Source organism: Prionailurus viverrinus, chromosome A2 (assembly GCF_022837055.1).
Source record: "Prionailurus viverrinus isolate Anna chromosome A2, UM_Priviv_1.0, whole genome shotgun sequence".
Taxonomy (NCBI): domain Eukaryota; kingdom Metazoa; phylum Chordata; class Mammalia; order Carnivora; family Felidae; genus Prionailurus; species Prionailurus viverrinus.
Window position 1 is genome coordinate 59,226,574 of NC_062562.1, and position 16,913 is coordinate 59,243,486.

Consider the following 16,913-nt stretch of genomic DNA (forward strand, 5'->3'; position numbering starts at 1 on the left):
CCACTCTTGTCAAACACAGACATCCGTGTCTGCTCCTTTTCCCACCTCTGCCCCCTAGGGGGCATCTGATGATCTTCACCAGAGCTTTCCATGGGGTTTCTAGGAGCTGGGCTACTGGGTGATAACTTTTCTTTTTTTTTTTTTTAATGTTTGTTTATTTTTGAGAGAGAGAGAGAGAGAGAGCGTGCGCACAAGTAGGGAAGGGGCAGAGAGAGAGAGGGGGAGACACAGAATCTGAAGCAGGCTCCAGGCTCCAAGCTGTCAGCTCAGAGCCCAATGTGGGGCCCAAACTCACAAATCATAAGATCATGACCTGAGCTGGAGTTGGATGCTTAACTGACTGAGCCACCCAGGCGCCCCTAGTTGTTTTCTTGATTCATATTCCGAGTAGTGCTTGAATTACTTTTGTCTAATAAGTAGGCATTTTTATGGAAATAATAAAATCATTACACTTAAAAAGAAGTGAGAAGGGGGGTGGGTGACGGAGAAGTGAGCTCTACAGTTTCCTCTGTGTTCCTGGAAGAGCAGTGTCTCCACTGTGAACGTCCCTCCTCATTAATCTTGTACCTTTCTTGTGGTGAGGGTTGGAGACGAAGTGTGTGGGGAGCCCAGCACAGTGCTCCGTGTGGAATTGCTCTCTTCCCTGCCATGCAGACAACCACAGGTACTGTGAAGCCTTCTTTTTGCAGCTTCTGGTGAAGAACATCCAGCTGGAGGATGGCAGGATGATCCCAGCCTCACGCTTCTTCAGCGGAGCAGACAGCAGTGTCCTTGAGCTGACAGAGGCAGAACTGGTCATGGCAGAGACTGTGCGGGTAAAAGCCCCCTTCAGGGATTCTGTCTGGTTTTGCAGGTTGTGCACTGCATCTGTGTTTTTTGACTCACACTCCCTGGAGTTGGATGTGCACACCCTCTGTAGATGTATGTGCTGACCCTGGGCACCGTGTTGGTTCTATCATGTCTTGGGACTTTCTGATGCCCCCTTGCTCTTTTCCTCTGTCACTGGGACACTGGGATTTGGCCAACTGGGTCTGACTCTTCTAGGGACTCACTGTCAAGAGTGGACAGATGAAGAAGCCCCTGGAATAGGTGGAAAAGGTTGGTGCCAAATCCATGGCCCTTTGATGAGAATGTGTGCAGTGTAACCTTCCAGAAAAGCTCCCTGAGAGGGAGCCTCCTGCACTGTGACCAGCCCGGGTGTCATAGTCAGGCAGACCTGGACTCCAGTACAGCAGTCATGGATGATGCAGGAGAGCACTTCACTCTCTGAGACTCAGTCCCTTCCACTGCAAGCCCAGTCAGTGGTCACCTCCCAGACTTGTTCCTGGTCCTTCCTGCTCCCTCTGCCCACTTCCTTCTCCCTGGAAGGCATAGTATGGATGGTATTTAACCTTTATGAATGAAGGCTGTGGATGAATTTTCAAGCATTCACTTGTTCAACCATGTAATCAATGACTTAAGAAATACATATGAGCTCCTATCAAATGCTGAGTGCTAAGCCAGCACTTCTCATGAAGTGTCCCTTTCCATGGGGAAAACAGCCAATGAACAGCCAAACAAATGAACAGATAATTTCAGGCCAAGAGTGAAATAACAGGTTGATGGGAACAAGGTCCTTGGAGGCTTGGGGACAACTTTAGAAGGAATAACCAGGGCAGGCTTCCTTGGGCAGGAGAAGGGTAGGGTTTGACCTGAGACCTGAGTGGAGAGAATTCTGGGGAAGGAGGGCTGGATGAGAGGACATGGGCCAGTCAGCAGCCACAGTGGTGACTGTGGGTGTTGATGACAAGTGCTAAAGACAGTACCCAGCAGGGAAGGGACACGAGAAGCTTACTCTGCTCCAGAGGGCACCAAGCACTTCCTCAGCACTTCCTCAGTAGAAAGCTGAACTTTCTGAATGTCTGTAAAGAGAGACAGAGAGAGAGAGAGAGAGAGAGAAGCCTGTTCATTCAAAAATATTTTGGAGGAGCTGCTCTGGCCCCAGCCCTGTACTTGCCCTGGAGTTACAGGGCCAGCTGGACAAACTAGCCTTCTGGGGCTTACAGCTGAGTGGCCCTTGGGGTGAGGTAAGGTTGTGTGTGTGTAGAGCTAGGCCTGAGTCAAAAGCTGTTGTGACTGTGTCCTTCATCTGTTCACTTGAATAAACTGCATATCCATGGGTGTTGTGAGTGGTAGAGGAGAGAACACACATGGAAACGGGCAGTTTAACAGCACCTATAAGGACCTCAGTAAACATGGGCAGGGAGCCTAAGGGTCATCAAAAGAAGCACGTGCTTGCAGAGTGTGTACACTGTGCAGCAGTGTTCCAATCACTTCAGGAACAGTAGTGTGTTTAATTACTGTAACAACTATGAAGTAGGTGTTTCTATTACTTTCAGCTCCCAGCAGAGGAGCCTGAGGCCCAAGGTGGGGTCACAAGAGATGAGCGCAGGCCTAGGCATGGAGCCCAGCTGGTGGGCCTGAATTCCTGGCCTCCACCACTATCATGCTATGCTGCATGGCCTCTTGGTCATCCTTGGCATCATTATTATAACACCTGTTGGTCCTAGCTGGACTGGCTCTTTCAGAATGCATGGTCTGGAGGTGACTGGGGTGGAGCAGAAATGGCTGGGGAGGAGAGGCCAGTGTGGGCCTCTGGTGTTGGTGGAGAGAGCCTAGCAACGGAACAAAATTTGCATTGTTGTGGTCTTTCTGTACATCAGGTACTCTGCCTGCCTCGTGTGAGGAATCCCCCACAGCCATTATCAGATCCTTTCACAGATGAGGAAACAGAGGCACTGAGAGACTCTCTGTATCTCCATGGCTTGTCAGGAGCCAAGCTAGGGTGTGAACAGGCCGTGTGGGTTTAGGGTCCACTGCCTTTCAGAGGTTCCACACACATCTGATGAGGGCTGGTGCATCCCATAGGCGTCATGCTGGTGTCCACATACCAGCAGGTGACCTGTGGCCCCACGCCACCTGAGTCTGAAGAGCAGGCAGAGCAGTCAGTGAAGGGTTCAGGGAAGAGGGGCCATGGCAGTTGGTCCTGGAGGATGCTTAGGATTTAAACACGAGCTGGAGGTCCAGAGAAGAACCTCACTGGTAGGCAAGGGCCCAGGCAGAGGTGTGGAGGACAGGCAGTAGTCAAGTGGGGACAGGGAATGGCTTAGCATGGCTGCTGATGGTCACAATGAGGATGGGAAGAGCAAAACCATGACACCTTTCAGAGAACAAAAGAAGGAACCAGGGAGAGGTTGGGCCAGGTCCTAATTGGGCCTGACCACTTCCATCTGGCCCAGTGACCAGACCCAGACCAGACTGGGCCTGACCCAGTGCCTGTCTGAAGCTCAGGCAGAGTGTGAGGCATCTTGATGCTCCTGTCCTCATAGGCCTGACTGGGAGCTCACCCACAGAACAATTGTCCCATCCTGATCCACTGGATGGCCTTCTTAGAATTCTGGATGGTGTTGCCCACTCACACTGGCCTTTCCACACTCACCCACAAGGCTGGCTGGTGGGCACTGCTGACTTTTGGAGGCCGTGGGACAGATGGGCACAGAACCAGCTAGCCTGTCTGTGAGAAAAAGACCCAGGCCTCCTGAACCCCATCAAAGTACCTTGTTTTCACCCTCAGAACTCCCACCCACTTTTCTTTCCTTTCTACACTGCAACACACCCAAACACCAGGATCACTCTGGGAACCTCACCCGGATGAGAGCACCAAGGTGAGGCTGGGTGTGAAGGGGGCTGGGGAGCAGCTGGTGCACAGCCAAGCCCTGAGCTCTGTATGTATACTCTTCCTGCTGCACTGAAATGGTGTAGGGATCCCAAAGGAGCTGAGGACAGCTGAACTCCCTGGGCTCCTACTTCCCCAAGGACACAGTCACCCCAGGAGCCTGGGAGCAGCAGCACCATGGAGTGGACAGAGCCCAGCCTGGCAGCAGGTGGGACAAGCCCACAGCAGGGGCTGCTCTCACCCAGAAGACAGATGCCCCTGGTTCCCCAGGGAGCCCTGTTCTCACCATGCCTGTTTTTCAGAGTGCCTGGAAACGGATTCTCCCCAGTGTCCTAGAGGTGGAAGACTCCACTGATTTCTTCAAGTCAGGGGCTGCATCAGTGGATGTTGTGAGGTAAGGCTGGGATTGGAGAGGTCTGGCCCCGGGTGTCAATGGCCGTATCACAAGCAATGCCAAGACTCAGTAGCAGGAAACAACCATCATTTCTTATGCTTTGGATCATTCAGGTCAGGGATTCATAAAAGACCTGCATGTGCAGGCCTCAGGGGATCATCTTGAATGGCAGTGGGTGAGTGGGCTGGTAGCAGCTGGAAGAGACAGGCAGGGATATCTTCCTCCAAGCTAGTCTCTCTCTGTCATGCCTGGTGCATGGGCCTGGAGGGCTGGTGGCTGCTGAGGTGTTACTGCCAACCAGGTACCTATGTGTTGAGGCCCCAAAGTGGCTGCTTTGGGATTTGGACTTGTAAGTGGTGGCTTGTGGCTCTGAGAGTGCTGATGCCAGGAAACAAGGTAGATGTGGACCCAGCCTGGGGGACACATGACATCAATGCCACTGACCTGATTGTTTTCAGCAGTCACAGGCCTGACCAGATTTGAGGGCAAGGGCTGGGCACTGAGACCCAGGCCTCAGTGGGAGGAGGATCAAAGACTGTGTGACTCTGTTTTAAAACTGCTACAAGCCCCAACTCCCTCCAGTGAAAGCCAAGGTGTGTAGGGAAAGAAAATGGGCAGCTAGAGATCACCACAGAGTAGGTTACCCATTCTTCAACCTCATATGTATTGTCCTGCTTTCCATTTAACAGCAGTAAGTTCTAATTTGTATAAAGGGACGAATGTGGATATGGTAGAACATCTTTGTTTGCAAGCAACAGTAACTTAGTTCAGTCTGGTTTAAACAAAAAAGAACAACCAAGTCAAACGTTCCATGGTAGCTTTCTTTAGGCAGGGCTGGTTACTCCAAACACTCAAATTACATCGTTAACATTGTCATTGTCTGTTGCTTCATTTCGGGGGAGGATTTCTCCTCATAGTGACACATTGCCTGCACAGTAGTTCTGTTCTAGTTTCTTGTGTTATCAGCATTCCCAGTGAAAAGGTGGTTGTTCTCATGGCAGTCTCCACATAAGTCCTAGACTTGAATTTGATAGGAGCTGGTGGAGTCATGTGCCCCAATAAGAACCAATCGCTGGCCAGGAGCAGGCATGCTCTGATTGGCCAAAGCTGGGTCATGTGCCTACCTCCGGCGTCAAGGGTTGAAAGGACTACATTCAACCCACATCTCTGGAAAGGGAGGAGAAAGTTGTTTCCTTGGAAAGTGTCAGTGCTATTGGTAGAGGCAGGAGAAGTGGGTGCTGTGAAGGCAGAAGCAGAGATGTATATCACATGTGGGGAGAGGATTCTTGTACTTGAAGAAGGTGCAAAGGAAACTCTGTGGAGCTCACTCAAGTAGAGAAAAATTCACATGGGAAATTAAGCAAAGCTGTGATATTGATAAGGTGTGCAGGAGAATGTCAGAGAAACACTCAACAGCCCTCTACATTTTGGTTCCCTCGGTAGAGCTGTAGAGTGAGCAGTGCTGATCAGAGGAGGCACGGATAAGGAAAGGGACCCAGGATGAAAAAGGATGTGTGAACTCTAGTCCCCCTGAACACAAGGGAAGACTTACATGTTTCCAAGACCTTTGGGGAAAAAACAGGGAGGAGACTAACCTCTGCACTCTGGGGTGAGCCAAGAATGCAGCTGCTGTCTGACCCAATTGAAAAGTCCACCCAAGGCTGAGTTGAGTAATGCCCAGTCATCCTGACAACAGGCCTCTCCTTTATTTTAAAATTGTTTTTAAAAAACATCATGTAAATAGTATTTGAGAAGGAGTTGCATGCCATCCACCTAGGGAAGGTTTTGGGGAGGGTTTGATTCAGAAGAGCAACTATGAGATAATGAGAATTGGGGGTACATATTTTACCTGTTAATTTTTGCAGTGTATCAAAGCTTCCCAAAACATAGTGGCTTAAAACACCACTACTTTTTAGGGTCGTGGTTCTGTGGGTCAACAGTTTGGGCTGGGCTCAGTTGATTTGGGCCAGACTGATGTTGGCTGGACTCACGTATTTTCAGTCAGTTACCAGGTCAGCTGGAGGGCTGGCTGGTCCAGGATGGCCAGTGCCATCCGAGGTCCAGTGCAGGTTTGTTCATATGGTCATGGTAGGGGCCTAGGAAGCAGAAGGTTCAAGTGAGCACATCATATCCACTACATGTATCAGCCAAATCAAGTCATGGAGTTGACCCTATTAAGGAAATGGACACCATCTCCCAATGGCAGGTGCTGCAGTCACATCTCAAGGCTGGGACTACAGAAGGGGGGTGGGGAGTCTTGTGGACAGTTTTTCAACCTACCACACATATAAAAGCTGAATTGAGCCTCTGTGCTTGGAAACCTTGGGCACTACAGGTGTCTTATACCTCACTCTGACTTGTGTGGGTGGTGAGTATGAATTATAAAATCAGTGGTTTTTATTGCTCAGAAGAAGAATCAGACATCTGAGAAAATGATGTCCTGAGGACAACCCAGGGCTGTCTAGAGCTTCTGAGCTGAGGTTGATGGAGGATGAAGATAAGGCTGACATTTTGTTTTGAGAATACTTCAGACCATATATCCTTTTGTTTTTATTATGATAAAAAAACATATGAATTCTACATTCTTAACAAATTTAAAAAATTTTTTAAATGCTTATTTATATTTGAAAGAGATTGAGACAGAGACAGAGCTTGGGCAGGGGAGGGGAAGAGAGACAGACACAAAATCCAAATCAGGCTCCAGACTGTGAGCTGTCAGCACAGACCCGATGCGGGGCTCAAACTCACCAGCAGTGAGTTCATGACCTGAACCAAACTCGGACACTTAACGGACTGAGCCACCTAGGCACCCCACAATTTTTTTTGATAAGAGCTGAGGGAGGAGACAGACTGATAATCAGCCAAAGAATCGTTTTTTTTAAATATGAAATTTATTGTCACGTTGGTTTCCATACAACACCCAGTGCTCATCCAAAAAGGTGCCCTCCTCAGTGCTTATCAACCACTTTCACCTCCTTTCCACCCCCCAAAACCCTCAGTTTATTCTACGTTCTTATGAGTCTCTGATGGTTTGCCTCCTTCCCTCTCTATAACTTTTTCCCTTCCCCTCCCCCATGGTCTTCTGTTAAGTTTCTCAGGATCCACATAGGAGTGAAAACATATGATATCTTTCTCTGTATGACTTAATTCACTTAGCATAACACTCTCCAATTCCATCCACGTTGCTACAAAAGGCCATATTTCATTCTTTCTCGTTGCCAAGTAGTATTCCATTGTGTATATATAAACCACGTTTTCTTTATCCATTCATCAGTTGGAGGACATTTAGGCTCTTTCCATAATTTGACTATTGTTGAAAGTGCTGCTGTAAACATTGGGGTACAAGTGCCCCTATGCATCAGCACTCCTGTATCCCTTGGGTAAATTCCTAGCAGTGCTATTGCTGGGTCATAGTGTAGATCTATTTTTAATTTTTTGAGGAACTTCCACACTGCTTTCCAGAGTGGCTGCATCAGTTTGCAATCTCACCAACAGTGCAAGAGGGTTCCCGTTTCTCCACATCCTCTCCAGCATCTATAGTCTCCTGATTTGTTCATTTTAGCCACTCTGATTGGGGGGACGTGGTATCTCCGTGTGGTTTTGATTTGTATTTCCCTGATGAGGAGTGACGTTGAGCATCTTTTCATGTGCCTGTTGGCCATCTGGATGTCTTCTTTAGAGAAGTGACTATTCATGTCCTCTGCCCATTTCTTCACTGGGTTATTTGTTTTTCGGGTGTGGAGTTTGGTGAGCTCTTTATAGATTTTGGATACTAGCGCTTTGTCCGATATGTCATTTGCAAATATCTTTTCCCATTCCTCAGTTGGCTTTTAGTCTTGTTGATTGTTTCCTTTGCAGTGCAGAAGCGTTTTATCTTCATGAGGTCCCAATAGTTCACTTTTGCTTTTAATTCCCTTGCCTTTGGAGATGTGTCGAGTAAGAAATTGCCGCAGCTGAGGTCAGAGAGGTTTTTTCCCTGCTTTCTCCTCTAGGGTTTTGATGGTTTCCTGTCTCACATTCAGCTCCTTCATCCATTTTGAGTTTATTTTTGTGAATGGTGTAAGACAGTAGTCTAGTTTCATTCTTCTGCATGTGGCTGTCCAGTTCTCCCAGTAACACTTGTTAAAGAGACTGTATTTTTTTCCCTTGGATATTCTTTCCTGCTTTGTCAAAGATTAGTTGGCCATACTTTTGTAGGTCCAATTCTGGAGTCTGTCTTCTGTTCCATTGGTCTATGTGTCTGTTTTTGTGCCAATATCAGGCTGTCTTGATGATTACAGCTTTGTAGTAGAGGCTAAAGTCTGGGATTGTGATGCTTCCCACTTTGGTCCTCTTCTTCAATATTACTTTGGCTCTTCGGGGCCTTTTGTGGTTCTATACAATTTTTAGGATGGCTTGTTCTAGGTTTGAGAAGAATGCTGGTGCAGTTTTGATTGGGATTGCATTGAATGCGTAGATTGCTTTGGGTAGCATTGACATTTTAACAATGTATTCTTCCAATCCATGAGCGCAGAATGTTTTTCCATTTCTTTGTATCTTCTTCAATTTCCTTCATAAGCATTCTATAGTTTTCAGCATACAGATCTTTTACGTCTTTGGTTAGGTTTATTCCTAGGTATTTTGTGATTCCTGGTGCAGTTGTGAATGGGATAAGTTTCTTTTATTCTCTTTCTGTTGCTTCATTGTTAGTGTATAAGAATGCAACTGATTTCTGTACATTAATTTTGTGTCCTGCGACTTTGCTGAATTCATGTATCAGTTCTAGCAGACTTTTGGTGGAGCCTATGGGGTTTTCCATGTATAATATCATGTCATCTGCAAAAAGTGAAAGCTTGAGTTCATCCATGACAATTTTGATGCCTTTGATTTCCTTTTGTTGTCTGATTGCTGATGCTAGAACTTCCAACACTATGTTAAACAACAGCGGTGAGAGTGGACATCCCTGTCGTGTTCCTGATCTCAGGGGGAAAGCTCGCAGTTTTTCCCCATTGAGGATGATATTAGCTGTGGGGTTTTCATAAATGGCTTTTATGATGTTTAAGTATGTTCCTTTCATTCTGACTTTCTCAAGCATTTTTATTAAGAAAGTATGCTGAATTTTGTCAAATGCTTTTTTTTTTGCATCGATTGACAGGATCATATAGTTGTTATCTTTTCTTTTATTAATGTGATGTATCACATTGATTGATTTGCAAATATTGAACCAGCCCTGCAGCCCAGGAATGAATCCCACTTGATCATGGTGAATAATTCTTTTTTTACACTGTTGAATTCGATTTGCTAGTATTTTGTTGAGAATTTTTGCATCCATATTCATCAGGGATATTGACCTGTAGTTCTCTTTTTTTGCTGGGTCTTTGTCTGGTTTGGGAATCAAAGTAATGCTGGCTTCATAGAATGAGTCTGGAAGTTTTCTTTCCCTTTCTATTTTGGGAACAGCTTGAGAAGGATAGGTATTATTTCTGCTTTAAATGTCTGGCAGAATCCCCCAGAGAAGCCATCTGGTCTTAGACTCTTATTTATTGGGAGATTTGTGATAACTGATTCAATTTCTTCGCTAGTTATGTGTCTGTTCAAATATTCTGTTTCTTCCTGTTTGAGTTTTGGAAGTGTGTGGGTGCTTAGGAATTTGTCCATTTCTTCCAGGTTGTCCAGTTTGTTAGCATGTCATTTTTCATAGTATTCCCTGATAATTGCTTGTATTTCTGAGGGATTCTTTGTAATAATTCCATTTTCCTCATGACTTTATCTATATGGGTCCTCTTCCTTTTCTTTTTGAGAAGCCTGGCTAGAGGTTTATCAATTTTGTTTATTTTTTCAAAAGCCCGACTCTTGGTTTCATTGATCTGCTCTACAGTTTTTTTAGATTCTCTGTTGTTTATTTCTGTTCTGATCTTTATTATTTCTCTTATTCTGCTGGTTTTGGGGTGTGTATGCTGTTCTGCTTCTAGTTCCTTTAGGTATGCTGTTAGATTTTGTATTTGGGATTTTTCTTGTTTGTTGAGATAGGCCTGGATTGCAATGTATTTTCCTCTCCAGACTGCTTTCGCTGCATCCCAAAGCGTTTGGATTGTTGTCTTTTCATTTTCATTTGTTTCCATATAGTTTTTAATTTCTTCTCTAAATTCCTGGTTGACCATTCTTTCTTTCTTTCTTTCTTTTTTGAACTCTCGAGGGTTTTTATTAAGAAACGTTGCTGAATTTTGTCAAGGGCCTTTTCTGCATCGATTGACAGGATCACATGGTTCTTATCTTTTCTTTTTTTAATTTTTTTTTCAACGTTTATTTATTTTTCGGACAGAGAGAGACAGAGCATGAACGGGGGAGGGGCAGAGAGAGAGGCAGACACAGAATCGGAAACAGGCTCCAGGCTCTGAGCCATCAGCCCAGAGCCCGACGCGGGGCTCGTACTCACGGACCGCGAGATCGTGACCTGGCTGAAGTTGGACGCTTAACTGACTGCGCCACCCAGGCGCCCCCTTATCTTTTCTTTTATTAACGTGATGTGTCACATTGATTGATTTGCGAATGTGGAACCAGCCCTGCAGCCCAGGAATGAATCCCACTTGATCATGGTGAATAATTCTTTTTATATGCTGTTGAATTCGATTTGCTAGTATCTTACTGAGAATTTTTGCATCCACATTCATCAGGGATATTGGCCTGTAGTTCCCTTTTTTTTACTGGGTCTCTGTCTGGTTTAGGAATCAAAGTAATACTGGCTTCATAGAATGAGTCTGGAAGTTTTCCTTCCCTTTCTATTTCTTGGAATAGCTTGAGAAGGATAGGTATTATCTCTGCTTTAAACATCTGGTAGAACTCCCCTGGGAAGCCATCTGGTCCTGGACTCTTATTTGTTGGGAGATTTTTGATGACTGCTGCAATTTCTTTGCTGGTTATGGGTCTGTTCAAGCTTTCTATTTCCTCCTGATTGAGTTTTGGAAGAGTGTGGGTGTTCAGGAATTTGTCCATTTCTTCCAGTTTGTCCAGTTTGTTAGCATGTCATTTTTCATAGTATTCCCTGATCATTGCTTGTATCTCTGGGGATTGGTTGTCATAAATCCATTTTCATTCATGATTTCATCTATTTGGCTCATCTCCCTTTTCTTTCTGAGAAGCCTGGCTAGAGGTTTGTCAATTTTGTTTATGTTTTCAAAAAACCAACTCTTGGTTTCGTTGATCTGCTCTACAGTTTTTTTAGATCCTATATTGTTTATTTCTGCTCTGATCTTTATTATTTCTCTTCTTCTGCTGGGTTTAGGCTGCCTTTGCTGTTCTGCTTCTATTTCCTTTAGGTGTGCTGTTAGATTTTGTATTTGGGATTTTTCTTGTTTCTTGAGATAGGCCTGGATTGCAATGTATTTTCCTCTCAGGACTGCCTTCGCTGCATCCCAAAGCGGTTGGATTGTTGTCTTTTCATTTTCGTTTGTTTCCATATATTTTTTTATTTCTTCTCTAATTGCCTGGTGGACCCACTCATTCGTTAGTAAGGCGTTATTTAACCTCCATGCTTTTGGAGGTTTTCCAGACTTTTTCCTGTGGTTGATTTCAAGCTTCATAGCATTGTGGTCTGAAAGTATGCATGGTATGATTTCAATTCTTGTATACTTATGAAGGGCTGTTTGATGACCCAGTATATGATCTATCTTGGAGAATGTTCCATGTGCACTTGAGAAGAAAGTATATTCTCTTGCTTTGGGATGCAGAGTTCTAAATATATCTGTCAAGTCCATCTGATCCAATGTATCATTCAGGGCCCTTGTTTCTTTATTGACCGTGTGTCTAGATGATCTATCCATTTCTGTAAGTGGGGTGTTAAAGTCCCCTGCAATTACCACATTCTTATCAATAAGGTTGCTTATGTTTATGAGTAATTGTTTTATATATTTGGGGGCTCCGCTATTCGGCGCATAGACATTTATAATTGTTAGCTCTTCCTGATGGATAGACCCTGTGATTATTATATTATGCCCTTCTTCATCTCTTGTTACAGCCTTTAATTTAAAGTCTAGTTTGTCTGATATAAGTATGGCTACTCCAGCTTTCTTTTGACTTCCAGTGGAATGATAAATAGTTCTCCATCCCCTCACTCTCAATCTAAAGGTGTCCTCAGGTCTAAAATGAGTCTCTTGTAGACAGCAAATAGATGGATCTTGTTTTTTTACCCATTCTGATACCCTATGTCTTTTGGTTGGTGCATTTAGTCCATTTACATTCAGTGTTATTATAGAAAGATATGGGTTTAGAGTCATTGTGATGTCTGTAGGTTTCATGCTTGTAGTGATGTCTCTGGTACTTTGTCTCACAGGGTCCCCCTTAGGATCTCTTGTAGGGCTGGTTTAGTGGTGATGAATTCCTTCAGTTTTTGTTGTTTGGGGAGACCTTTATCTCTCCTTCTATTCTAAATGACAGACTTGCTGGATAAAGGATTCTCGGCTGCATATTTTTCCTGTTCATCACATTGAAGATCTCCTGCCATTCCTTTCTGGCCTGGCAAGTTTCAGTAGAGAGATCAGTCACGAGTCTTATAGGTCTCCCTTTATATGTTAGGGCACGTTTATCTCTAGCTGCTTTCAGAATTTTCTCTTTATCCTTGTATTTTGCCAGTTTCACTATGATATGTCGTGCAGATCAATTCAAGTTATGTCTGAACGAGTTCTCTGTGCCTCTTGGATTTCAATGCCTGTTTCCCACATCAGGGAAGTTCTCAGCTATTATTTCTTCAAGTACACCTTCAGCACCTTCCTTTCTCTCTTCCTCCTCTGGAATACCAATTATGAGTATATTATTTCTCTTTAGTCCATCACTTAGTTCTCTAATTTTCCCCTCACACTCCTGGATTTTTTTTCTCTCTCTTTTTCTTAGCTTCTTCTTTTTCCATAATTTTATCTGCTAGTTCACGTATTCTCTCCTCTGCCTCCTAAATCGAGCTGTGGTTGTCTCCATTTTAGTTTGCAGCTCATTGATAGCATTTTTTAGCTCCTCCTGGCTGTTCCTTAGTACCTTGATTTCTGTAGCAATAGATTCTCTGCTGTCCTTTATACTGTTTTCAAGCCCAGTGATTAATTTTATGACTATTATTCTAAATTCATGTTTCTGTTCACATAATTTTCATGTTCACATAAATTTCTGTTATATTGTTTAAATCGTTTTTGATCAGTTCGTTAGCTGTTGTTATTTCCTGGGCGATTTTGAGGGGAATTCTTCCATTTCGTCATTTTGGATAGTCCCTGGAATGGTGAGGACCTTCGGGGCACTTCCCTTGTGCTGTCCTGAATAACTTGCATTGGTGGGCGGGGCCGCAGTCAGACTTGATGTCTGCTCCCAGCCCACTGCTGGGGCCATAGTCAGACTGGTGTGTGCCTTCTCTTCCCCTCTCTTAGAGGCAGGATTCACTGTGGGGTGGCATGGCCCATCTGGGCTACTTGCACACTGCCAGACTTGTGGGGTGGGGATCTGGCCTATTAGCTGGGGTGGATCAGCATGGTGCACGGGGGCGGGAGGGGCAGGCTCAGCTAGCTTCTTCTTCCATGATCCGCTTTGGGAGGGGCCCTGTGGCAGTGGGAGGGAGTCAGACCCGCCTCTGGAGGGGTGGATCCGCAGAAGCACACCGTTGGGGGCGCGGTGCAAGGAAGTTCCCTGACAGGAACTCGTTCCCTTTGGGATTTTGGCTGAGGGATGGGCGAGTGAGATGGTGCTGGTGAGCGCCTTTGTTCCCCGCCAAGCTGAGCTCTGTCCTCCAGGGCTCAACAACTCTCCCTCCTGTTGTCCTCCAGCCTTCCCATTCTCTGAGAAGAGCTGTTAGCTTATAACCTTCCAGATGTCAAGTCCCGCTTGCTGTCTGAACACACTCCGTCCGACCCCTCTGCTTTTGCCAGCCAGACTCGGGGGCTCTGCTTGGCCGGTGGGCCGCCCCTCTGCCCCGGCTCCCTCCTGCCAGTCCGTGTAGCGCGCACTGCCTCACCGCCCTTCCTACCCTCTTCTGTGGCCTCTCGTCTGTGCTTGGCTCTGGAGACTCCATTCTGCTAGTCTTCTGATGGTTTTCTGGGTTATTTAGGCAGGTGTAGGTGGAATCTAAGTGATCAGCAGGACGTGCGGTGAGCCCAGCGTCCTCCTACGCCACCATCTTCCCTCGATGTCTTGTGATTCTATTTCTTCTGTTTTGTTAATGTTTGCTTTATAAATTTAAGTGGCCTGATGTTGAATTCATATATATTTATAATTATTATATCTTCCTGGTGAATTGGGCCTTCTATCATTATATCATGTCCCTCCTTTTCTCTTGTGATAGTTTTTGCCTTAAAATTGATTCTGTTAATACAAGTAGAGCCACCTTTGCTCTCCTTTAGTTACCATTTTCACAGACTACCTTTTTTCCATTCTTTCACTTTCAGCCTATGTGTGTCCTTGAACATGAAGTGAGTCTCTTCTAGAAAGCATATTGTTGTATCTTGTTTTATCTTTTTTGAAAATCCATTCAGCCACTCTATATTTTGATTAGGAAGTTTAATCCATTTTCACTTGAGGTAATTATTGATAGAGAAGGACTACTATTACCATTTTCATTAATTTTTTTTAATGTTTCTTTATTTTTGAGAAAGAGAGAGCATGAGTGGGGGAGGGGCAGAGAGAAAGAGGGAGACACAGAATCTGAAGCAGCTCCAGGCTTTGAGCTGTCAGCACATAGCCCAATGTGGGGCTTGAACCCACAAGCTATGAGATCATGATCTGAGCTGAAGTCGGACACTTAACTGAGCCACCCAGGTGCTCCTACTATTACCATTTTAAGAATTGATTTATGTCTTGTAGCTCTTTTGTCTCTTTTGTCCTCTCTTCTTGTGTTTTATTGATTTTTTTTGTAGCAAAATGCTTTGATTTTTCTCATTTTCTTTTGTGTATCTTCCATAAGTATTTTCTTTGGTTACCATGGGGTTTATATAAAACATTCTATTTTAAGCTGATAACAACTTAAGTTTAATTTTATACAAAAATTCCACTATTTTACCTCTCCCCCTCACACTTCGTTATTGATATTATAACTTACATCTTTTTATATTGTGTCCATTAACATATAGTTTTAAAAAATTATTTTGTCCTTTAATTTCTGTTCCAGAATTTAAAGTTGTTTATGTACTGTTACAGTATTACAGTGTTCTGTATTTGTCCACATACTTACCTTTACCAGTGAGCTTTATATCTCCATATGCTTTCATGTTGTTCTTTAGCATCTTTTAACTTAACCTGGAAGGACTCCCTTTAGCATTTCTTGTAACGAAGGTATCTTGGTGATGCACTTCCTTAGCTTTTTTAGGGAAATGTCTCTTCTTAATGTTTAAAGGACAGTTTTTGTGGATTTAGTATTCTTGGTTGGCAGTTTCTTTTTCTTTTAGTACTTTGAAAGAAATACTCCTTGCTGTCCTGTAATGTTCTTGCTAGAAATCTACTGAGACTGTTATGGAGGTCCCCTTGTATGTAACAAATTGCTTTTTTATTTCTGCTTTCCAAATTTTCTCTTTGGATTTGACTTTTGACAATTTGATTATAATGCTTTGTGTGGACTTCATTTAGTTCATCTTTTTTTTAAATTTATTTTTAGAATGTACATCCAAGTTAGTTGGCATATAGTGCAAAAGTGATTTCAGGAATAGAATCCTTAATGCCCCTTACCCATTTAGCCCATCCCTACTCTCACAATTCCTCCAGTAACCCTCTGTTTTCCATATTTAAGAGTCTCTTATGTTTTGTCTCCCTTCCTGTTTTTATATTATTTTTGTTTCCCTTCCCTTATGTTCATCTGTTTTGTATCTTAAAACCCCCATATGAGGGAAGTCATATGATATTTGTTTTTCTCTGACTAATTTCACTTATCATAATATCCTCTACTTCCCTCCATGTAGTTGCAAATGGTTAAGATTTCATTCTTTTTGATTGCCAAGTAATACTCCATTGTGTATATATACCACATCTTTATCCATTCATCCATTGATGGACATTTGGGCTCTCTCCATACTTTGGCTCTTATTGGTAGTCCATTTAGTTCATCTTATTTGGAAATTATTTGGATTTAAATATGTCTGAATCTTTCCCTAGATTTGGGACATTTCTGGCCATTATTATTATTTTTTAAATGTTTATTTAGACAGAGGGAGACAAAGCATGAACAGGGGAGGGATAGAGAGAGAGGAAGACACAGAATCTAAAGCAGGCTCCAGGCTGTGAGCTGTCAGCACAGAGTCAGATGTGGGGTTTGAACTTGTCAACAACGAGATCATGACCTGAGCTGAATTTGGACACTCAACCGACAGAGCCACCCAGGCATCACTGGCCATTATTTTTTAAAAAATAACCTTTCTTCCCTTTTTCTCTTTCTTCTGAAATTCTCATAACGTATATATTGGTCCATTGATGGTCTCCCATAAGCCTTTTAGTCTTTCTTCTCCCTTTTTTTTTTTTTTTTTTTTTTTTTTTTTTTTTTAGGATATTAGTGTCACTGTATATTTTTTATCTATAGTTTTTAGCTCTTATTGTACTGCTTTCTCTTTTTTTTTCTGAAATTTATTGACAAATTGGTTTCCATACAACACCCAGTGCTCATCCCAAAAGGTGCCCTCCTCAATACCCATCACCCACCCTCTCCTCCCTCCCACCCCCCATCAACCCTCAGTTTGTTCTCAGTTTTTAACAGTCTCCTATGCTTTGGCTGTCTCCCATTCTAACCTCTTTTTTTTTTTTTTCCTTCCCCTCCCCCATGGGTTCCTGTTAAGTTTCTCAGGATCCACATAGGAGTGAAACCATATGGTATCT

General features: G+C 43.9%; 1 protein-coding gene across 5 annotated transcripts in view; it reads left to right on the plus strand.

Annotated features, from left to right (window-relative positions):
• ALDH1L1 (aldehyde dehydrogenase 1 family member L1) overlaps window positions 1-16,913 on the plus strand; it is a 141,833-nt gene that overhangs the window by 54,596 nt on the left and 70,324 nt on the right. For all 5 annotated transcript variants that reach the window (XM_047849812.1, XM_047849810.1, XM_047849813.1 and 2 more), the window contains 2 exons: window positions 690-815; window positions 4,018-4,109. In XM_047849812.1, coding sequence (XP_047705768.1) covers window positions 690-815; window positions 4,018-4,109 — 218 coding nt within the window. The remainder of the gene's footprint in view (window positions 1-689; window positions 816-4,017; window positions 4,110-16,913) is intronic.